The sequence below is a fragment of the Taudactylus pleione genome, unplaced genomic scaffold, assembly GCF_031769625.1.
Source record: "Taudactylus pleione unplaced genomic scaffold, aTauple2 ptg000395l, whole genome shotgun sequence".
Lineage (NCBI taxonomy): Eukaryota > Metazoa > Chordata > Amphibia > Anura > Myobatrachidae > Taudactylus > Taudactylus pleione.
Window position 1 is genome coordinate 6,062,077 of NW_028284796.1, and position 24,851 is coordinate 6,086,927.

A 24,851-nucleotide genomic window follows, 5' to 3' on the forward strand; every position below is an offset into this window, starting at 1 on the left:
CCAGGCCGCTGATCAGGAATGGGGACCCCGGCAGCACCTCACCCTTGCAGAGTTGGATTCTGAGTCAGAGACAGATGCAGGGACCATGGCAGCATGCTGCTCTTACCTGAGGGTATCCTCTGGGTGCCAAGATGGTGTTAGCTACCCGGAGGGTGGAGAAGCTCTGCTTAGATACGCTGGATGCTGGGACCACCCATCAGCAATATTTGATGGCATTGTATTATGGACATCCTGTGATGTTATCGGTGATCTGCTGGTCTCTGATGTTTTTCTTTCTTTTGATAATCATTATGCAGACTCCGATGAAACCACAGATCCCTGATAGTATAAGGAAATAGCCGCCATAGATGAGAAACTAAAAGAAACACAATAGAGAAAATATAATTACACAAAAGTAAAGTCACAATATGAGCAGGGAAATTATTATAGCAAGTAGTCTGGGGGCCTATTTATTGCATACCTCCCAACTGTCCCACTTTTCTAGGACTGTCCTTCTGACCCACTCACGGATCACAGTTTCCCACAGACGGGGAAGGGGGAGTTCAGGAGGAGCGCTCTAAGTCTCACTGCTGCTCTGCTGCATGTCCATAGCATCTGTTCGCAGTGCAGTGAGAGCCTGGGGGCAGACCAGCATCTTCGGGAGTGCTAGGCACGCCAGTAGAGTGATGACAATGGGGCCATGTCACGAGGCCACACACCTAGCAACAAGGCAACGCCCCTCGCACAGAGTCCCGAGTCCCATCCTGAGAATGTTGGGAGATAAATTTATTGTACAGTGATAAGCCAAAGAAAGCAGTTTTCTCTGTAGAACAGCTATCTCGGTTTGCTCAGTTTACTAAACAGTTAACGTCAGGGCAATCAGAGATTTCTCTTTAACGCAGTTTAACTCGGGGACAGCTTCATCCATCCATGGGAACATCGTCTCATCAAGCTTTACTTTTCTTTGCAAAGTAGAACTAAGAATGGTGTTACCATACATTTAACATGGAGTCTTTTTAAGTACATATACTGTAAATAAGCCAGCATGAAGAAAAAAATAGTGCATTTATGGCATAGTAAAATAAACCTGATTTTTACACTTATTTTTTTTATACAGAACACAATAATATACCTAATAGTTTGCACATAGTTATTGGAAGCAGTGTGATGGTGGCCAGGGTGTCCTTACCTGACTGTGGATATCTTGCTTGATACCAGTCAATACTACAGTCACAATCGCCAGCAACAGCAGGGATGCAATATTGTTTATCCCAGAAACAAAAGTGTATCTTTCCTTTCTCACACTCACAGCAATATTCAGCCTAGGATAGGAGTGGGACATGCATCAGTTATATAACACAGAACAAGACATGGTGATTCTGTGGGTACTGTAAGTCATAAGAACTGTAGGGTACTACAACTATGCAAATATATGCAAATGCCACAGCCTCCAGGATTTGTAATGAGGCGTCACATCTGCGGCCTCACAAATCCAAACAACTGCGTACACAGAACTAGCTCGGATGCAGATCAGTGTATTATCTGACTTCTGAGTAGCCCTATGGTCATGCTGAATGGGTGCCAGAACTGAAACGCCGGAGCAGGGGCGTCTTTAGAGAGGAGGGGTCCCATGTGCATTCCCGGCAGCCAACTAACATGGCAGGGCAGCCACCAGAGCATTAGTAGACTCTGGGTACTAGAGTGTGCTCATAATCTACTGCACATGTGCAAAACGCCGGAAAAATGGCTTCGGCGGCCATTTTTCTGGCTTTTTAGTACAGCGATGACACCCGGAGCGGGACCTTGGAGAGGTAAGTTTTAAGTAATATGGGTGCAGGGTATGCAGTGCGGGCCCCACTGGACCCGGGGGCCCATGTGCATGGCACACCCTGCACACATTATAGATACACCCCTGCGCCGGAGCCTTTTTTTCTGCATACAGGATCTGAGTCACAGATAGAGAGATATCCAGAAAATGGTCGTGTCACATCTGCATCTCAGAAGTCACCTCCCCATTGTCGCCCATAAACGATCCCTTCCTGTCAATCACTTTGTGAATAAATCCTGACTGCGAGTGACATCAGTAATGACACGTGAAGCATGAGCAGTGCCACTCACATGTGTTTGCAGGTTACAGGTAATTGCTATAACTGCGCAAACAGCGCCATTGCGTCCATCTCTACATCAGGGCCATTGTACACAACACATTGGGGCCCATAATGACTAACGATGAAAGAAGTGAGAATAATAATCACGCTGCTTATTTTACATGTAAAGGAAAGTATATACAGTCCGGTGCATAAATATTGGGACATTGACAGAATTTTCATATTTTGTCCTCTATTCACAACCACAATAGCTCTGAAAATGAAACAAGCAAGATATGCTTTAACTGCAGGCTTTCAGATTTAATTTGAGGGTAATTACATCCAAATCAGATGAACGGTGTAGGAATTACAACGGTTTCTATATGTGCCTCCCACTTTTTAAGGGGCCAAAAGGTAATGGGACAAACTAAACAATCCTAAATCTAACTTTCACTTTTTAATACTTTGTTGCATATCCTTTGCAGGCAACTACAGCCTGAAGTCTGGAAAGCATAGACATCACCAGACGCTGGGTTTCATCCCTGGTGATGCTCTGCCAGGCCTCTACTGCAAATGTCTTCAGTTCCTGCTTGTTCTTGCGGCATTTTCCCTTCAGTTTTGTCTTCATCAAGTGAAATGCATGCTCAATCGGATTCAGGTCAGGGGACTGACTTGGCCATTGCATAACATTCCACTTTTTAGCCTTAAAAAACTCTTTGGTTGCTTTTGCAGTATGCTTCGGGTCATTGTCCATCTGCACTGTAAAGCGCCGTCCAATGAGTTCTGAAGCATTTGACTGAATATGAGCATATAATATTGCCCGAAACACTTCAGAATTCATTCCGCTGCTTTTGTCAACAGTCACATCATCAATAAATACAAGGGAAACAGTTCCATTGGCAGCCATACATGCCCACACCATGACACTACCACCACCATGCTTCACTGATGAAGTGGTATGTTTTGGATCATGAGCAGTTCCTTTCCTTCTCCATACTCTTCTTTTCCCATCACTCTGGTACAAGTTGACCTTTGTTTCATCTGTCCATAGGATGTTGTTCCAGAACTGTAATGGCTTTTTTAGATGTTGTTTGGCAAACTCTAATCTTGTCTTCCTATTTTTGAGGCTCACCAATGGTTTACATCTTGGGGAGAACCCTCTATATTCAGTCTTGTGAAGTCTTCTCTTGATTGTTGACTTTGACACATATACACCTACCTCCTGGAGAGTGTTCTTGATTTGGCCAACTGTTGTGAAGGGGTTTTTCTTCACCAGGGAAATAATTCCTCTGTCATCCACCACAGTTGTTTTCCGTGGTCTTCCGGATCTTTTGGTGTTATTATTATGTTGCTGAGCTCTCCGGTGCATTCTTTCTTTTTAAGAATGTCCCAAACAGTTGATTTGGCCACACCCAGGGTCGAACTGGCCCACAGGGGTACAGGGGAAACCCCCGGTGGGCCCCACTGCCTGAGGGCCCACCCCCTCCTCTACGGATCAGGTTACAGACTGTGCACTTGAATGATACATTATGCATATGTTGCACAATACTGCACAGGACTATGGTGTATTTTATAGAATGCATTGCTGTTATTAATCTGGTACATTATCATGCATGATCTAGCAGTATTTTATATATAAATTTTTAAAGGGGCCCAGACCATGCACTCTTTAATGGTGAGCCAAGCCTCTGTGCAGGCTGACCACACGCCCTCTGAAAACTGGCCACACCCCTAAGTATGGGCCCCTATCACAGCATTCCCCCGGTGGACCCTTCATGCCCCAGTCCGACACTGGCCACACCTAATGTTTTTGCTATCTCTCTGATGGGTTTGTTTTGATTTTTCAGCCTAATGATGGCTTGCTTCACTGATAGTGACAGCTCTTTGTATCTCATATTGAGAGTCGACAGCAACTGATTCCAAATGCAAATGTCACACCTAGAATCAACTCCAGACCTTTTACCTGCTTAATTGATAATGAAATAACGAGGGAATAGCCCACACCTGTCTATGAAATAGCTTTTGAGTTGATAGTCCCATTACTTTTGGCCCCTTAAGAAGTGGGAGTCACATATAGAAACCGTTGTAATTCCTACACCGTTCACCTGATTTGGATGTAATTACCCTCAAATTAAATCTGAAAGTCTGCAGTTAAAGCACATCTTGTTTGTTTCATTTTCAAAGCCATTGTGGATAGAGGCCAAAATATGAAAATTCTGTCAATGTCCCAATATTTATGCACCTGACTGTAATTAGTCAGTGACTGTTATAGAGCTATACATGGTAGTAATATGACATCATAGGCATCTCAGCAGTAGTGGTACAGAGTGTATACTTACATTATTATTATGGTAATTATCTTATAGGAGGTCTTACATACAATGTAGCCAGCATAGCCCACCCAGATACTGTTACTGTAGGCCATGGTGAATATGGCAGCACTGTCCACTGCACAGAGGACACACAGAGCCAGCTCTCCCCAGAAGCTCCAGTCTGTCTTCATGGAGTCCATCATTGAGAATGCTAATATACCTGCAGGAAACAAACAGGTGCAGAGTAGCTATCAGGAGTCATCATGTATTTTACTGACCTGATATGACAAGAGGAACTTAAGATTAATGTTATTACCAATTTTTGATACATAAGGGAAATAAAATCTTTATTGTAAATATCCAATGATGATATTAATCTTTTTCTTTGCTTAAGTTCTAGAATTTAATTTTTCTTATTTAAATTCTGTTGACTGTAATATCAATGAGTTCTAAGAATGTATAACATGTTCAATAAACAGGGTTCAGTTCTCTATAAAACATGTTTCTGGCATAGTACATAGGCACACGCAGGGGGGTTTCCACTTGGCGCAATAGCAAAAGTATATTAAATTATTTACTACCATATGCAGTTTAATAGACAGTACAAAGCTGCTGTACATGCAGAGTGGTAGTAGCTTTTCCTACCAAGAGTGCTGTGTTTGTGGATCTGAGTACTCAATCAGTGCAACAGACCAGAGAACAGAGAGCAGCTGCCAGCAAGAAGAGACAGGTGGCCTACTATGAGGTGGGAGACTGTGTGCTTAGAAAGTTCATTTCCATCTCCTTCTGGTTCTGTGATGTATGTATATTTATTATGGGATGTTTAATCTTTTCAACTCATACTGGCTGGTCCTTCCATCACATGTAATGGTCTATGTTGATAGCTTGTCCTGTATATGCCTGAAGTATTACAAACACTTTGTGTAACACAGACTATAGCTTATTAAGTGATAATTATGTATCCTCTTCATGGGCTGGCCACACACACCCTAAAATCTATTATTTGGATGACCTACCTAATAAGTTTTTTATAACTCCGACTAATACAGATAATTAATGAATAGAAATATACAGGATATGTTATATTTAGCAGAGAGCTCTCTGGTCCAGAAGAATCACAGGTAATGGAATACACCCAGTCTGCTTCCTTTCCAGAGATATTTTATCCATCAGTTTTTTGACATGAGAGTGAGGAATATGACTTATAATGTAATAAAAAATAATTGTGAAGACATCTAAGAGGTTTTCCTATGTCTTTGTATGCTACTCCCCATTTTTCTTTAGTCAATGTCTGATTAATTTGAAAAGCCATAATGATAAAGGGATATCTGCCTAGGACCTTGTCCTCCCTAGTTAGTGTGCAGGGTTAGAGATCAGTGTAATGAAGACACATAATTACCTACACTATAATCTATGTCATACCTAGCACAGCTTCCACAGCTTCCACACCTCCATTAAGCACATAGACACTGTTAGAATGGTCCAAACTATCCCAGAGCATTTGGGAAGAGCCAATCACTTGGTAGTATCCAGCTGCCACAAGTGCCCAAAATGAGGACCAGGTAACGATGCTGCAGGAATAGCACTCACGGAAGTTCAGCCACTGCTGTTTGAAGAACTTGGCCACCATCATACAAGTGCTGTGCACAGCGTTCATGTGTCTGTGTTTGATATGGTCATTTGTACATTCTGAACATGGCTGCTCCTTGCTGGGCATGGGCAAGAAAATGGAGATGATGAAAGCCATTGATGCACTTTCCAAGGAAATAATGTTCAGGTAGTAATAGGAGAAATTACCAACTGACACCATGAGCTGAACACACATAGCACCTATGGTGTATCCCAGCAAGCTGCACCCTCGGAAATAGACAAAGGCCTTTTCATATCGATCAGCAGCCACCACAATGTGCACATATGAGAAGATAGCAATGTCACATGCAGTGACCATGGCTGAGGTAACCTGAAGGAACTGCATGGCCTGGAAACTAGAAGCAAAGCACAGTAGGCTGTAGCTGATGACTTGGCAGAGGGCCTGACACACAATGACTGGTTTGTATTGGCAGAGGTCAGTAAAGAGGAGCACTAGCAGCTGGAGAAGCAGCAAACTGTTTGTCCATATTGGGGAGAGCTTATTCGTGACCTGGGAAGACACATTATAAGCAATCTGTTAGTGAAAACAGAGGACCTCATTCAGAGCCGGTCATTAGTTGAAAGTGGTCGCACTGAATCAGGGCGGCTGCTTGCATCCTGAACGACCGCCTCCTTGTCGATCGCTAAGCTGTGGGTTAACACCCACAGCTCTAGCGACCGACATGGGTGTTGGTCGCGATGGTCAAGACCATCGCGACCATCGGGGCTTACGACCAGACCCTAAGGTTGGATCTGGGCACTCGTAAACCCCAGGGAGCTTCCTGTTCTGATCGAGCAGGAAGCTCCCCACTGACATCAGCAATGATGCCAGTGGGGCCGCCCCCAAACGGCAAGCGTTCTGGAAGGAATGCCTCCGTTTGGGCAGGCACGCCCCCTGCCCACCTCCCAAACGGGGCGATCTGTCACTCACCATCGAGAGCTCGCCCCATCTGCTGCGAGACCCCTAGTGACGGAGCGTCCATCGCTAGCTGGGTCTCGCACATGCGCACAACTGAGCCGGCTCTGTCGTGCGCATGCCCAGTGGGGCAACATCGAGTTGGTTGCGAGCACTCAGCGCTTGCAACCAACTCTGAATAACCCCCAGAGTTTGAGTATCAGTTGTCATATTTTCAAAGGCAAGTTAGGTATTAACACATTGTATGACCAGGAGACCAGATCCTTAGTAGAATTAGATTTCCATTATAAGTTTATCACAGATATAATCAGAGTATTTTCACTATGCTAGTCCACAATAAAGCGCACGCCTATGTCCATATGCAGACTTGGTCACATCTTACACTTGCGCCTCCTTATGTTTGGAGTGGAAGAACAGGGAAAGGGGAGGACAAATGCAGTCCAGGTACAGAAAGGGCATATTCATGTTACTACAGATAAGGTAAACCTTCACAGAGGTGCATATACGCCAGTCAGTAGTGTTGAAGATGGAAAACGCTACTGTGCAGACTACATATTACTCCTCCAGGGAGGCTTCATTCCCTCTACCAAGATAGCTGCTGTGGCTACTACTGCGGAGACATGACACCATCTTGTTCACTGTGTTAGAGTGCCACAATGGGAGACGCAAATCTCCCACTTAGCTCCTTGAAAACTGAGAGATTACCTGCAATATTCACACTTTTCAGTGATCCTGCACCGCTTCCCAGTACCTGGATACAATCTCTCGGTAGTGAGGTTTATGACACCCTCAGGGGCATCTTAAGAGAGGAGGGGGCCCATGTGCATTCCCCGTCCGGATCCCTCTCCTCTCTCCCTGGTGGCCAGCAGTTGACTGTCGTGGCTGGCTGGCCACCGCAGCATCAGTAGACTCTGGGGACTAGAGTATGCATATGCGTATGCACAGATCGTCAAGGAAATGGCGCGGAGGCCATTTTCCCGGTGGTTTCCTCACTGCGCGTGTACAAAACTCTGGAAAAACTACCGCGGCACCTGACGCGGGACTTCGGAGAGGTAAGTTGTACATAATATGGGTGCAGGGTGTGCGGTACCGACCACCCCTGGACCTGGGGGCCTGTGTGCATTGCACACCCTGCACCCATTATAGATACGCCCCTGGACACCCTGCTCCATTTAAGCTCAGCTCCATCCAACCAGTGTTTATAACAGTGAGTACAGCTGTAGCTCATGTAACATCAATAAACCACTCCACTGGTTAATCAACCATATATGAAAATGATGATTATAATAGCTGTAGTATAGGTGTTTTTTATTATTATTTAAATCAAATTTATTAGTAAATTCTTTTTTTCATCATCAATCAAGTGTTAAAGAACCTTTCCTGTGACTATGACTTTGTTGGGTGTAAGTACCCCTGACATCAACCTGGTACATATGTTACTGGTGTTGGAAACTGTTAATGTTGACATATTATTAATTATTATGATTGCTATTACTTTATGAAAGTTTTACATATATATTTTGAAACTGGTTTCGGGACAATTTATTAATGACCCCCTAGCCAAACAGCTGCTCCAATAAGCATCTGTCCCTGGGAAGTTACAAGCCTGTACTTTCATTGCTAATAGTAGTGATGAAAGTTTACACAGCCGGATTCTGTCTCAGCAGTGTTACTGTGTACAGTATGTGCAACCAACTCCATGCTGTCATCCAAAGAGGAGCCAGTGTGAGTATTTGTACAGGGCTAGAGATGTCAGTAACACAGACTTTCCTTGTATTGTATCTGAATTATAACAATTAGGATTGCAGCCATATGTAATACATGATTTTCTTGTTTGCATACTTATCATTGATCCCATCTATGTTATATTTCACTAAGTGATGTCATACAACTCACCCATATAGTGTATTATAATGTCACACAATTGATATGTTACTGATATAACTAAGTATTGTGTTCTCTTACCTCTTCCATGGTGAACTGTTTGATAGGCCCAGTCATATATGATGTGTAAAACGGTTCTGCAGGTCTCAGGTGGAAGAAGAAACCATACAGACATAATAAGAACACGGGATGCTCCTGAAACATGTTCTTAAAAGGAATTCCTAAATTCATGGCTATTTAATAGCACATAGAATTTGTGGAACTGATGGTAAAGTCTCTTCTGAAAGATAAACACAATGGTTGTCAAGTAACTGAAACAAGTAAAATATAGGCCCTGATTCAGACCCGGACGCAAGTGGCCGTTCGTACGTTCAGCGTACGTGCCGAAATATGTTAATTTAAGCGCTCGCTCGTAATTTCGTACGCAGCTAAACTTCCTCCCCAAAGTCTCCCGACCCCTCCTCTAGCTAATGAGCGAGCCAAATAGCGAGCGTACATCCCCAATGTGGCTTGCAGGGAACGCTCGCACAAGTACAAACCGGAAGTGGGCCTGTCAGATTTCGATTACCTGCTCGTTCATTCAGCCTACCTACTTCAATCGTATCATGCCAATCAATATATCAATTAGCTTAATTGCTCTTCACATGTTTTCCAAACGTTTTTTTTGTTTTTCAATAAACTTTACTCTTGTCCGTGTTTTTGTTTACCCGCAGAATACGTACAAAACGTATTAAACAATGGTTTTCTTTATCCAATATACATGTTTGATCCAATTATCAAATTGTTTTCCGTGTTTTTACCCACGCATATTTTACTGGTTTAATTTCTTTATTTAAATTAGCTTACGCATGTCTCTGCATCAAGCCTATCATAACTCACAATAGATTTTTTGGCCTGTAGAACACATGACTCATACACTAACCAATAGAATGGTTCCTGTTAATTTCCCAACTACATTAGCCAATCAAAATTATTTTCTTTATTAAAACTGTTTTATTAAAAATACACCATTGCCATCATGAGAGCCTCTGCATTCACCAAGCGGGAGCTTATTGTTCTGACAGAGGTGATGGACCGGCGTATCACCAGCCAGCCTCCCCCCATCAGCAATCGGGAGAAGCGTGCAGCCTATGCGGAGGTTCGCGGCCGCCTGCATTCCTTCTGCTCACGACGACAGATCGGCCAGCTGGAGCGCAGGTGGTCCGACCTTCAACGGCGGACGCCCCGCTTGCTGGCATGTTTTCGCCAGCGTATAGCGGAAAGTAAGTTATGTTTTGTTTGGTTTTCATGTTTATATTTGCGGCCCTATCTGCGTGTGCATGTTTTCTTGTTTGGCCTGTTTCTTTTTTTCACACATATCTGCGTGTGCATGTTTTCCTTTTTGTTTGTTAACCAATTAGCGTTTAGAAAGGTGATGTTCAAAACTAACCTCAATTTGTTTTATACCATTTAGGGGCCGAGCGAAGACTACGGCGTCATCGCCTGCGCAGACGTCGCTCTCGTCCCCTCTCCCCAACCCCGAGCCAAACCTCCTCTCCCCAAAATTCCCAAAATTCCCCCTCCACCCCAGCCTGCCCAGACCCTGTCGCCCCTCCCTCTTGGAGATTTCCCCTCCAACCAAATTCCCCCTCCCCTCAACCCACCCCTCTCTTGACCACCCCATCTCCACAGTCTGTAATCACCCCGCCGACCTCCTTAGGAAATTTGCCAACCTCCGAGGAGGACGATGGTGTGGTTCCTGGTCCAGCCGTCATTCTCAACGGTATGTTTCCCTTTTATCCTTTTTTTTTTTTTTTTTTCTTGTGTTGATGTAATCCTTTGTCTGTGCCTTTTCCTTTTTTTAGTATTTTAAAAGGTTGGTTATATATCTGTTTGTATTTAAATTTCTCAGCTGATTTCCCCATACACATATCACACATGTCAAAACACTCATACTTGTATCTCTTGTTTACGGTAGCAAGAATGGTTTTTTTTTGTTTTGTTTTTTTGGGGGGTGTTTTTTTTAAAGTTTTTGTTTTGTAAAATGAATTGGTGTTTTTTTGGATTTTGTAACACAATTGTCACTTTTTGCTAAGTCGATTTTGCTGTAGAAGTTTTTTAGATTCATAAATTATGGATTCATTTTAGTAAGCACCACAATTTTATAACCCACAGAGGACCAGAGGCGTTTTGCGGAGCTAGCCGGGTGTGTCCAAATGTTGAGGGGGCATGTGATCGGCCTGCTGGTGGTCCTGGATAGAATGTCGGGGATCCTGCGCCACTAATTTTTTTTTTTTTAGTTTTTCTGAAATATTTTACAAAAATAAACATTTAAATTTTGAAAACAGTCTCATTCCTTGTCTGAAAATCTTAGATTGTTTAAACTTACATAAGTAGACTATTGCAGCAAGTATTTGAAACTAATGTAACTAAGATTGTGTAAAGCTGATTTTTTTAAGCAGGCACATGAAACACCTAACACTAACAATAGGTTTGGAGAATTACCAGCATTTTTTTTTTTTTTTTGGCATTTGTAAATTTTGTTTTAAAACTTGCTTAGGCCGAGATTCTAAAACATACTGATTCTACATATTACCTTTTGGTGTTGGTTTTAACCCACAAAGCATATTAAAATAATGAGAAAATTGACACATTACAGGATTAGCCATTAAGCAACTTTTCCTTGGGTGAACCTGCTTACACTTGCTTGTAATGTCGAAAAGAAATGATGTTTTTAAAATAACCAAAAATTTATTAAAAATAAATAATAAACACAAAGTGTTGGGTCACAATCAATACACACAGTGATAACAAACACAAAAATACAGAAAACACCATAATAAAAAAACAAAAAACAATCAAGAACTGTTTGACGAATGAGCATGCCAACAAAGTTTGCGTTTCCAAATTGGGTCCAGAAGATATATCCAATGTGGCCACATGAAGTCATTTTTTGGGAGCAGGAAGTAGTCATCGTTTCATTCCAAAATATTTAAAAAAAAAAAAAAAAAGATGGGAAAATAAAAACCGATTAATTTGATTTCACAATAATAACCTTTCTACATTGTGGCAAATAACTTATTTTGTGTCAATAATTACCTAAAGAATCTGGCCACCACATCATCGCGTATGGCCCCCCCACATACTGACCTCCGACCAACCTTGGGGGGGCCATCCTCAGGCAAGGCATCCTCTGGCTGCATTGGGACACCACTCCTTATGGCGATGTTGTGAAATATCCCACACAGGACCACAATTTTCGAAACCATATCCGGCAAATACATGAGCTCGCCACCAGAGCGGTGGAGGCATCTGAATCGGCCTTTTAAAAGGCCAATACAGCACTCCACCACTTGCCTGGTGGCTGTAAGTGCAGAATTAAACTCACTTTGTGGGCCTGGTGTGGGAGCCAAATAAGGAGTGAGCAGCCAGGGCGTGCAAGGGTAGCCACTGTCTCCTGTGAAAAAGAAGTGACAACATCAGGATCACTGTGTATCAAGCTTTGCATTGGTATCTACTAAAGGTCTCCACTTACCCAGAAGCCACGCATCACCAGCTTGTAGGTTGTTTAATTTTTGCCAAATCCCTGATTGCCAGATGACGAATGAGTCATGTGCACTCCCGGGTAATTTTGCATTCAGAGACAGGATCTGGAGGGAGGCATCACATACCACCATTACATTCAGGGAGTGATAGTGTTTACGGTTGCGAAATATGGCCTCCAGCCGTGCTGGAGGCTGAAGTGGTATGTGAGTACCATCCACAACCCCTATGATGTGTGGGAAGCCAGCTATTTGGTAAAAATTGGCCTTGGCCACACTAAGGGAACCCATATCCAAAGGCATTTTAATAAAATGATGGAGGTGCTTGAAAAGGGCCTCCATCACTGCCCTCAGGATCCTTGAAAAGGAGGATTGGGAGATTCCCGCAACTATTCCCACCGTGGTTTGAAAGGATCCTGAGGCACAGAAATGTAACACCGCCATAAATTGCGTAAGTGGTGGTATTGCTGTAGGACTGTCAATTTGCCACTCCAGATCACTCTCTATTAATGAGAGAGTGTCTATGATGCTTTGGGGCGGAAGACGGTATCACCTTAACACCTCATCATCGGGCATTCCAAAAAGGGTGACATGTGTTCTATATATCTGGGGCCTTGCACGCCTACAATGCCTATGCCTGGGACGAGATTGAGGTTGGTCGGCTTCCGGTAGCATGGCCACAATAATACGACCAACATCAACCTGAAATGGTAAGAATTGAAGTTAAGGTATGTTGCCCCAAAAAAAGACTGAAAAATACTTATCTTTACGATACAATCCAAAGATGCTTACATGCCAGGGTATTGTCAAGATTTCCAAAACCTACAATTCAACAGACCATAAAAAGGACAGAATTTGGGGTGTCCATTTTGTAAGCTTGATTTTTGAAAAGGCACAAAAATAAAGGGGCTAAACACACATTTCTACAAAGAGCAAACCGACATTGCGACGACTTCCACAATTTGGCCCCCAAAAAACAACCCAGATTGTGAACGCTAAATAGTTTGCAATTTAACAAGAGAAATCAAGCCTACAAAAGTGCGCTAAATAGTTTGCAATTTAACTAGAGAAATCAAGCCTACAAAAGTGCGCTAAATAGTTCGCAATTTAACAAGAGAAATCAAGCCTACAAAAGTGCGCTAAATAGTTCGCAATTTAACTAGAGAAATCAAGCCTACAAAAGTGCACTAAATAGTTTGCAATTTAACAAGAGAAATCAAGCCTACAAAAGTGCGCTAAATAATTCGCAATTTAACAAGAGAAATCAAGCCTACAAAAGTGCGCTAAATAGTTCGCAATTTAACAAGAGAAATCAAGCCTACAAAAGTGCGCTAAATAGTTCGCAATTTAACAAGAGAAATCAAGCCTACAAAAGTGTGCTAAATAGTTCGCAATTTAACAAGAGAAATCAAGCCTACAAAAGTGCGCTAAATAGTTTGCAATTTAACAAGAGAAATCAAGCCTACAAAAGTGCGCTAAATAGTTTGCAATTTAACAAGAGAAATCAAGCCTACAAAAGTGCGCTAAATAGTTCGCAATTTAACAAGAGAAATCAAGCCTACAAAAGTGCGCTAAATAGTTCGCAATTTAACAAGAGAAATCAAGCCTACAAAAGTGCGCTAAATAGTTCGCAAATTTATGATCCCCAAAAACACAGAAGAAATAAGTAATGTCCCCAAAAGATGCGAAAAAAAAGTCCTGAACATTTAACAAACAAGTGAAAAGCCAAACTTACCAATACACGATATAGAAGTCACAGAACAAAAAGGTCGTTGGGGCAGAGCCAAAATAAACCTACAAAATGAAAAAATATATATATATATTGTTGGTCCAAAAACCAAAAAAAAGGAGAGCCATATTTTACAAAAGGATGACGGGAAAAAACTTACCAAAAAAATACACCACAACTAAAAGAACCACACCAAAAAATGCGAACGGAAAGTTAAACACAAAAAAAACGCCTCTAACAAATACCAAAACACCGCCAAATACAACTCCCGCCAACAATCCACTCCGACCAACGTAACCTCCAACAAACAACACCCGCCACCTCGACTCGAGTCGCCAAAAGCCATAAATACTGTTTCTTTTCCCGCTCAAATTAAGGACGGATCATAGGAACGCACAATCAATGATGCCGCCGAATAATAAGGACGCATGTATAAATACGTCACGACAAAAAACAAACGGTCTGGTGTATTTCTTGTTTTGGCTAGAAAAATGGCTACAGACCAGCCAAACAATGGCCATGATGCGGCTGGTAAGTATTTCTCACATTTCAAATCAAGGCTTATTTAGAAGCAGAATATAGTGAAAGATTGACATCTAACTTAACAATAATTTAATGTAAATAGGTGTTGAGGATGACATGGAAGAGGCTGCTGGGCCCAGTATTCCGGCCAAAGCTGGCAAAAAGAAAAGGCAGCCACAATTCACAAGAAAGGAGATGGAGGTTTTGGTTCAGAAGTGTGTGGACATCCTGCCACAGGCAGACAGGAATATGGGTGTAAGCCAGAAGTGGAGAATGTGGGAGGAGATAGCCAGTGCTGTCAATAGGGTGGGTGATTATGTCCGTCTAGCCCGGGATGTCAAACGCCGGTAAGTAAAAACTTGACCAACACAAATAAAAAGGGGCAAATAATGCAGGAATAATGCCTACTTTTTCACCCACAGATGGCAAGACTTCAAATATCGCCTGAAGCAAAAATGGCTGACAGGGCTAGGCCTGCAAGGGGGACAGACGGGGGTCCCACCCCTGTGTCATTGGAGTTTAATGATTTGGAAGAGCTGGCCCAGGGGTGTGTGCAGGATGTGGAGGTGTTTGGCGTGTCCAACATGGATACGGACATGCCAGACTTTGCGGCTCCTCATGTTGTCCCAGGTAAATGTTGTGATGTAACCAACTCTGAAATGTTATTGTGACAATATGTAGATTCTAATGTTCCTCTTTTCTCTTTTTTCTCACAGAGACACAGGCGGATGAGTCTGCTCCAGAGGGGAGCCTTGGCCGCAGAATTTCTGCTGGCTCTGCAGGGGAGGAACCAGTACATCCGGCTGAGGACCCTGCAGAAGCCAGTCCAGGGCAATCCCCCTCGCAGGCAGTGGCACTCCTCACAGAACTCAATTTTAAATCGGATTCCCATACGGAGATTCTGCAGGATGGACGCCAGTCTGCTACGGGTGGCTGAGGCCCTGGAGCAAAATGCTGCGGCCAACGTTACCATTGGTCAGGCCCTGGCTGAAAATACCAGGGCCAACATCCGAATCGCCAATGCCCTGGAGCAGCTCGTTCGCCAGCACATGGTGGAGCCGACCTCCCTTCCTGCCGGAACATCTGGATCCTCCACCTCTGGCACAACAACAGCCATTCCTCCAAATGTGCCTAGCCCTGTGCCTAGTCCAGAGGCCACAACATCTGCCTCTGGACAGGCCAGCCAGAGGACATCCCGGACCCGGTCTGGCGCCCACCCTACCCCAGCCAAACGGGGAAAGAAAAGATGACAGCACTGACTACTTTTCCCACACTCCTTCTGTGCTTGCCCCATATTCCTTAAGGGCCAAAACTTCCCTCTCCTTTCTTGTGAATTGTTTTTTTTTTTTTTTTTTTGTATTTTTGGTCCCAAATCTTTTATTTGTAAAAGACAAATGTACCAAATATTAGTGGGTAACAATGACCCCAAACTTTTACGTCAAAATGCACATGATTTGTACAAAAATGTGTGGTGAAAATAAAAACAAAAAATTGTTCTCAACTGTATTGTGACATTATTTGAAAAATGGTTTCTAGTTAATCCTGTACAACAAGGAAAAAACGAAATCTTAGCTTTAAAAAAAAAAAAAGGGTTAAAAAAAATGTTTCTTTAAGGGACACTTTGTTGTAAAAAAACCCCCAAAACTACAGCCCAATGCAAAAGGTTACAATACACACAAACATGATGACAATATTGTTACAATATCACAAAACACTAACTAAATTGTAAAAAACATTCCTTCAAAAAAACGCTAATTGATTGTGTAATCCTGAAATTAGCAGCTGAGATTTTCAACTGCGTACGGTTTTGTGCTATCCCAAAGAAAAAAAAAAAAAACACATTACAAGCTGGTTTGCAATCCAAAGTTGATTGTTTGTCTGACAAGCCGTGATAAATCGATGAAACATCGAGGAGGCCCGGACCAGAGGACAAGGCCATCGCCATTGTGGTCGAGTAATCCAGACCCCAAGCTGTGCGAGCAGTTTGAACGGAAAGAGGATCAGCCAGTGACGTATGACTTGGTACGAACACATTTGACGTTTGCATGAGCTAATTTATGTACGCCCCAAAACGCCTCGCCACGCCTGCGTTTTCCCATCTCCACCCCCGTCAACGCCCAAAAACTGCCTATTCTGTCAATCACAGTTCACATGTCACTTCCTGCTCGCAATTTGACGAACGAGTGAAAAAAAGCTCGCAAACTGCTGTACGCACATGCGCAGTGTTACACCGACGCATGCGCGGTTTCTCAACATCGGAACGCAACGAGCGTACTGCTGCTAATGAGCGGCTCTGAATGAGGGCCATAATGTGAGATGCTATAACTTATTCTAACCTACATTACATATATATATATATTTTCAATCCATTCCATAGTGGGCATAAAACAAGACGCATCTTACACGGTGCTGGAGTACTGTACAATGAGCGGTGACTGCAGCACAGCAGCTGAATAGTGTGAGATAGCAGACAAACTGCTGGGAAATGTTACAATGGGATGTAGTCAAAATTCAAACAGTCAAAACTGGCCACACACTAGGCGATTTTCTGCACGATTTGCCTGATTTCAACGCATCAGAATGACAAATCATGCATAATATGTGCAAATCGTCAGTGTCCACCGACATTAATGATGACGATGCGCGTCATTTGTCCTATCTTCAGATCTTACCTACAGCAGGCAAGATCTGTCAATCTCGTACACAACGCACTAGAAATCATTTAGGACGCAAGATAGGTCGTTGGTCGTTATGTCCTGGAGTGCCGGGGAGCTGCTGGGGAGAGTTCAAGTGAAATTGTTAATGACATCGCATCAGTGATGTATCTAGAATGGGTGCAGTGTTTGTGGGGCACACGGGCCCCCGGTTCCAGGGGCTTTCTGCACCGCACACCCTGCACCCATATTATTTTAAACTTACCTGTCTGTGGTCCCGTGGCGGGTATCAGCGCTGCTCAGAACACCAAAAAATGGCCGCCGCGGCCATTTTCCCATGCAATGTTAACGATGTATACACAGGACTGCGAGGTATTACGGATGTGTGATATGTAGTGGACGTCTCTATGCTGGCTGAGCAGTTGCAAACATTAGCATATTTTTGCAGCAAAACTGTGTGCGTAATTGCAGCTGCAAACGCAATAGCGATCCGTAATGAATCAGGCCCTAGATTCCCTACGCACACAAACACCAGGGTACATTTTTGATAACAGACAGCTAACCTAACAATAGGTCCATATGTGAACGGCTTCATCATCTGGAGAATAAGTTCCTGTTGTAGAAAAGGGGAAAAGCTATAAATTACACACAAGCATATACTAAATACAATGTGAGTTTACTGTATATGCCCTTATTATACTATTTAAGACTCCCTACATGTCATACTGTTCCTTACACCAATAACAGAATCAAACAAGAACAAATTGTTCAGTGTTACTGTTAAAATCTATTTCAGTAAGTGCTAACTGGTAATGTATACAAAAAATACAGACATTTTACAGGATGCAGGCTGTGCGCATAATGACGGGGTTCAGATCTGTGTCTCTCAGTAAGTTTGGAATATGTTTAAGCACAAATTAGAACCATTTAAAGTACTGCCCTCGCACATGCAGAAGGTGTTAGCCCCAATGTGTCACTAAGGTACATTGGGGGTCATTCAGACCCGCTCGCGAGCGCAGGATGCTCGCAAGCGGGTCGATGTTCCCCCAATGCGCATGCGCATGACGGAGGGAGCTCCGTCGTGCGCATGCGCGAGACCCGAATAACGATGGCCAAGCCGTCGTTATGGGTCTCGCACTAAGGGGGGCGTGCTGTTGATGGTGACTGACAGCACGCCCCCTTTAGTGGGCGTGTCGGGGGCGTGGTTGCCAGACGTTGTCAGTGGGAGTGATTTTGGCTCTGATAGAGCCAAAATCACTCCAGGGCTTGCAGCAACGAGACCCTACCACAAGGGTCTCGTCGCAAGCCCGATGGTCGCGATGGTCTTGACCATCGCGACCATCTTTTTGGCCGCTCGCATATGCTGTGGGTGGTCATCCACAGCTATGCGAGTGGCCAGGAGGCCGCTCCATTTTAAGGTAGGAGGGCACTGATTCAGAGCAAGCGCTCTGGTCAGAGCGTCCGGCTCTGAATCAGGCCCACTAATCCAATTTTTGATCTTTCCTTTGTATTTAACTAAAACATTAATAAATGAATAATTAAATTGTTTTTTTTCAAGCCTTTCCTTAGCCTTTATGAAGGTGAATAGTAACCTGTGTATAATGCTTGTATAGTACATACTACACAGCACAGGGCGTTTTGGGTCTCGGAAAAGCAGTACAAATATTGTTGTTTTTTTAACTTGTATGTATGGTGGTAAACACAGGCAGCAATGCAATTATTTCTGGATGAGGCTGGCCTTGCCAAATCCGGGAAAACGCGGTGGACACACCTCTGTTTCCGGGAACACCAGCCTACCCAGCCCCACCCCTTAATTGCCTATGCTTGTCAATCAAGCAGAGACATAGAAGGGGCTGCGTGCGATCACACAGGTCCTGCGCACGTGCAGATTCCCTATAATCTGGAATCTGCGTTCAGCATTGCACTCGCGTGCACGACTGAATTAGCCCCTTTATGCATAATTTATGTATTCTTCCCACTACGCACTATTAGCCTGCTGCAGGAGATTTCACAGAAATCATCTGCAAAAGGCTAATAAGAGCTGCAAACTGCAGTCCCCTTTATTATCAATGGGTACTGTGGTCTGACCCCTATGTACTATACCAAACTCTAGAAAGCAAAGCTTTTTGAATTATGGCCCTATGGTTTTTGCCATTCTCAGATGGCGAAAACAGCTCGGCTCCGGAAACTGATGTTGTTTACATGCACAATGTCAGATTTCCAAGAGGAGTGTTTGGAAAAATATGAAAGACTCCTCCGATGTGGATGGGATGTAACTTGCAGGACATTGGTTATCAAAACCGCTGTCCTTGCGAGTTACATTTAGTACATAGCAGGGATACTTTAAAAATGAAAAATTCTGTGGCGTTACGGACTCATAATAATCGCACCACTGACACAATTTTTTTAATACATAGACCCCTGAGTCTTTTCAGAGCTTTTTATCAAGTAAATCCTATACCTATGACTCACATTTAATACTTAACATTACTGGTGTCCTGAAACTTATTCTATTATATAATTCTGGTAGCTGTCCATCGACAAGCACAGTGAGAGCCGAGCCCCCCCTGCTCACAGCTCCCATCACCACCAGCAGATAGGAAAAGACACAGGGCCTGATTCAGCAAGGATCGCACTTACTTATACGCATTCAATTGGCCGATTAATTTGCGCATGCGTATGCATCGCAGTGCACGTGCGTGAACCAGATGCTGCGATCGCAGACGATATGCAGACCCATGGCAGAGTGATTCACAGGGAGTGCCATTTGTGATTGTTGAAGCGGGGGTGGGTGAACGCAGGCGTGCCAGTGCATCTCAAGGGCGTTGTGTGGCGTGCATAAATTAGCCACTGCGATATCACATGCAGTCTGAGGACTCATAGTGTATGCAGAAGTAAGAAATTCCTGAGAGAGGTCTGACCTGCTTTGGGTCCGTATGGGTCCGATGTTATTCGATGTTACCAATTGTTATGCTATGTTGCCCTAGTATACAGATAATGTAGTACTGAATATCAGGTGCTGTTACTATATGGCAGAGTGCAATCTACCTTGGGATGACGTAGTCAGCCAATTGGAGTTAATTTGGTTAATGAGTGATGGATGCCAGCACTTAGTGAGGAAAATACAAACTATGCACGCCAGGGGCGTTTTAAGAGAGGAGGGGGCCTGTGTGCAGTCTCCGTTTGGGCCCACTCCTCTCTGACAGAGCAGTAGATTTTGGCTTTATTCCAGAATCTAATGCGCATGCACGGGTCTCTGGGAAATTGGCGCCTGCTGCTTTTTCCCGGGGACATCTTTTCTGTGCATGCAAGAGTAACTGAGAAAATGGCCGCCGCCATTTTCCCAGTGACCTTTTGCTGCTTTGCAGCACTGATCCAGTGGGCAGTTTGTGCAATAATCTAAGAATACTTATATGCTTATCTTGTTTTTATTCCAATGGTCATAAGACTATATTGACTACTGATATTTCATAAATTCAGCATGTACAAAAAGCAGAGAATATACAGTATACAAAATAGTGTGCACTGTTTACCATACATCAGGTTATACTGCAGCACAATCAGCAATACAGAACATCATAGTTATAGTTAGAAACATCTTAGTCCTATCAACAATATTGTAAATGATAGAGTTAAAAAATATTTTTATTTTAGCAGTCAAGAAACAAATGGTAAGTAGCACATGTACAAAAATGAATAAAAACAGTCCATAGAGGTGTCCAGGTACAGTATCATAGTTCCAACGCGTTTTGATTTCATCATACACTCCTGTACCTGTGTACCATAAAAGAGAAAGTGAGAATGAGAAAAGGGGGGAGGGGAAAGGGCGAGGGGGGTGGAGAGAGGAAAAAGGGGAGGAGAGAGAGAAAACAGGGTGGAGACAAAAGAGGGAGTGAGAGAGAAACGGGAGAGAGAGAGAAAAGAGGGGGTGAGAGAGAAAGGGATAGAAAAGAGGGGGGGAGAGAGAAAAGAGGGGGGGAGAGAAAGGGAGAGAAAAGAGGGGGGGAGAGAGAAAGGGAGAGAAAAGAGGGGGAGAGAGAAAAGAGGGGGTGGGAGATAAAGGGAGAGAAAAGAGGGGGGAGAGAGAAAAGAGGGGGTGTGAGAGAAAAAGGAGAGAGAGAAAAGATGGAGAAAAAAGAGAGGGTGAGAGAGAGACTATGGAGAGAAACAGAAACAGGAGAAGAGGGGTAAAAAAGATGGCGAAGAGGGGAAAAAGAGAGATGGGAGGATGATAGAGAGGCACAGGGAAATAGGTGTAGAAATAGAGAGAATGGGAGGGAAAGAGGTGTAGAGATAGAGAGAATGGGAGGGAAAAGAGAGACACAATGGGGAGCAAGATGAGAAGGAGCAGGAAGAGGGCTAAACTACCATGTCCTGTACTCAACCTGGCAGCAGTGGTTTTGTGAGCATGGGGAGTCCAAGAGTAGGAAATGCCCCAAAGCCTGCAGAAACCCACTCTAATGTATAAAATATAAGACATATTTATTTACAGTTAAAAAATAACAATTATTTAAAATGGATAACAGATTTCATTCTACTTTTGTTCATTCCACCATAAATATATGAATTAACACAAACACAAGAAGTCCTCAACAATGCTTCTTTAGACATAGTTTATTACATCTATTAACTATAAATTGAATAATTTACAATAATGACAAAATATAGAAAACTAAGTTTTGGGGAATTAAAATAAGGTAAGACTAAAATGCTTTACAATATTTTATCATGGAATCTGTGTAAAGGAAAGAAAAAAGTTGTCTACATGAAGAGTTTAATGAATGAGTACTTTGTTACTATAATATGGTCAGTATTCATCAGGACGAGGTTTGAGGAGCAGGAAAAACAACATGGAACAATTCCACTAGTTACTGCAGGCATGTTTTTAGCTTGGTCTGAAGGATGTGGCTCCCCACGCATGGGCCTCACTTGAATATCTAGTCTTGCAGCTGATCACGTACAACATGCTTTCCTGTCTGCAAACTCCTATAAAGACTAAAGGCACACGTTTTATGGTAACATTTTTCCACTTCTGAATTATTTTATGTAAAGGACTATCAATATAAACTTTTATTTACGATTATGTGAAGTCCAAATACTATATCAGAAATCTGAAAAACAAATGTAACAATATAGTTTTATGTTGAGTGGCAGGCAATGTCTACAATTACATATTTTTCTGGTGTGAATAAGCAATGGAATTGTTTGCATTTCTATTTTCTATCTGTAGGAATTTGCTCCCTGCACAACAGACAAAACATCCGCGTGGACACTGCCTTAAGTCGCATTCAAATTTGGCCAGATGACTGCAAATCACATTCAGCTTGTTTGTGTGGTTGGAAGATCGCACACGCACAAGGAGATATACAGTGGCGTACTATAGGGGATGCAGGGGATGCGATTGCTATGGGGGCCAGAGGCTTAGGGGGCCTGCCAAACCAGCAAGCAACCCGCTGCATCCTGCAGACTTTTATTTTTATTTCCCAGTGTTTATTAATACTCTGCTGACCGTGGGCAAACGTCAGACGGGGAGGGGCGGTTTCTGTGTCACTCACTGACACTGTCCAGCTTCCACCCAACGGACAGAGCTACTGGTCTCATGAGATTACATCATCATCTCGCGAGTCTCTCTCTTCTTTGGGTGGCAGGCAGGGACTGGTAGTGGGAGGGTCGTGTGGCACAGCAGGCAGCGGCTTCGGAGTGGCACCGGTGTTTAAAAGAGTGACTGTATGTGAGTGACACAAACTGTGCTGCTGCAGCTGCTGACAGCCTGCTCATGAAGCTAATTTATTATTTATTTATTATATATATTATATACAGTAACATGTATATACCTATATACAATTTGTGTATCTATATATAAATATATATATATACATAATATACTGTATATGTACATGTAGCAGTAGATATATATATATATATATATATATATCTGTCTGTCTACTGTGCGGGGTATGTTTTTATTTCCATGTAGGGGCCAATGTGTTTTTAGTATGTGAGGTCAAATGTATTTTTTACCTCTCCGTGCCAGCGGGGGAGGGGGGATTTTGCTATGGGGCCCACAAAGTTCTAGTTACACCCCTGGCGATATAGACTGGTAGTGGTCATTTACACCATGTCGTATAAAGGATCTCTCCATTACAAAGGAAACCATTACCAGTGATTGTGGTCAAACACACTGCGATATGAGGCTAAATGCCTGATACTGTTAGCGATATTGCTGCATTTATTGGCAACTCTGGAATTAAAATGCCCTCAGTGTTATTTGTTGTTGTACAATTAAATTAGGATGACAAGCAGAATAACAGAAAAAATATATATATATATATATTAGGTATGTGCAGGCTCGGATAGGTTCGAGTTTGCACGTTGAGTTCGGATTTTTCCCTCCAAAAAAACGGACTCAGAAAGAGGCAAAACGTCATCTTACATGGACAAACATCATCATTCCTGGACTTTTGTGCAGGAATGATGATGATTGTCCATGCAAGATGACGTTTTGCCTCTTTCTGAGTTCCGTTTTTTTGGAGGGAAAAATCCGAACTCAACGTGCAAACTCGAACCTATCCGAGCCTGCACATCCCTAATATATATATATATATATATATATATATATACTATAATGATTTACACACTGATATTGATATATGATACTGTGTAATGGTTAGCATTACTGCAGCTCCGCACTGAGGTCATGGGTTAGATTCCCACTATGGCCCTAACTGTGTGGCGTTTTTTATATTTTCCTTGTGCTTGTGTGAGTTTCCTCCGAGTTCCCTGGTTTGCTCCCACACTCCAAAATATACTGGTAGGTTAATTGGCTCCCAACAAAATTAACCCTAGTATGTATATGTGTGTTCATGTGATAGGGAATATAAAGTGTAAGCTCCACTGGGGCAGGGACTGATGTAAATGCCAAAAATTATTTGTAAAGCGCTGCGGTAAATGTGTGCGCTATATAAATAATTGGTAATAAATAATAATAAATAAAGTACATTAGTAAAACTGGTACAAACAGGATTTTAATGCAAAAGAAATTGTTTACCAGCCCTGTCCATAGCTCATGAGACATTCAGAAAGTGATTGATTAAAATAGTATTAACAGCACTTGGGCTAAGGACCTGTGTGGTATGAGGTGCTTACACTGCTCAAATCCATCAAGGCAATTGTGGCTATATAGCAAACACTTAATAAGTGTTTGCTTTGAATTCCCGTTAGTGTATAAAGTCTACATTGTAGTGACATTATAAAAAGAAAAAAAAATTCCATAAGAAGCAAAACGGTTACAGTGTAGTGCAGTCAGTGGAAGTATTTTTGAATTATACATACATAAAGTCATAGTTGTATTCATAGATGCCTACTCTCCTGGATATTGTGGGAGGCTCCTGATTTTTCAGGTAACGGGGCCCCCGCACCCCCGGTAGAGTAGGCACTTCTCCTGCATTCCTAGTATGTATAGGAATGTGTGCCCCAGGTAATAAATGCATGACCCAGCCACGGCCCGCCGTATTGACGCGTGCGGTGGCTGGGTCATGCATTAAGCTCCCCCACTGCCCACCAATGTGTGTAATATAACAAAAAAATAAATAAATAAACACGTATTTAACAAAATAAT

The 24,851-nt window shown here is 42.9% G+C and overlaps 1 protein-coding gene across 1 annotated transcript; it reads right to left on the reverse strand.

Annotated features, from left to right (window-relative positions):
- Window positions 1-220: 220 nt before the first annotated feature.
- LOC148506803 (thiamine transporter 2-like) lies at window positions 221-9,038 on the reverse strand. Its single transcript, XM_088446256.1, has 5 exons — window positions 8,889-9,038; window positions 5,801-6,518; window positions 4,406-4,598; window positions 1,169-1,301; window positions 221-355 (listed from the first exon to the last, which is right to left on the reverse strand). Exons 1-5 carry the CDS (start codon window positions 9,036-9,038, stop codon window positions 221-223), a joined length of 1,329 nt encoding a protein of 442 aa, XP_088302382.1.
- Between the last annotated feature and the right edge of the window lie 15,813 nt (window positions 9,039-24,851).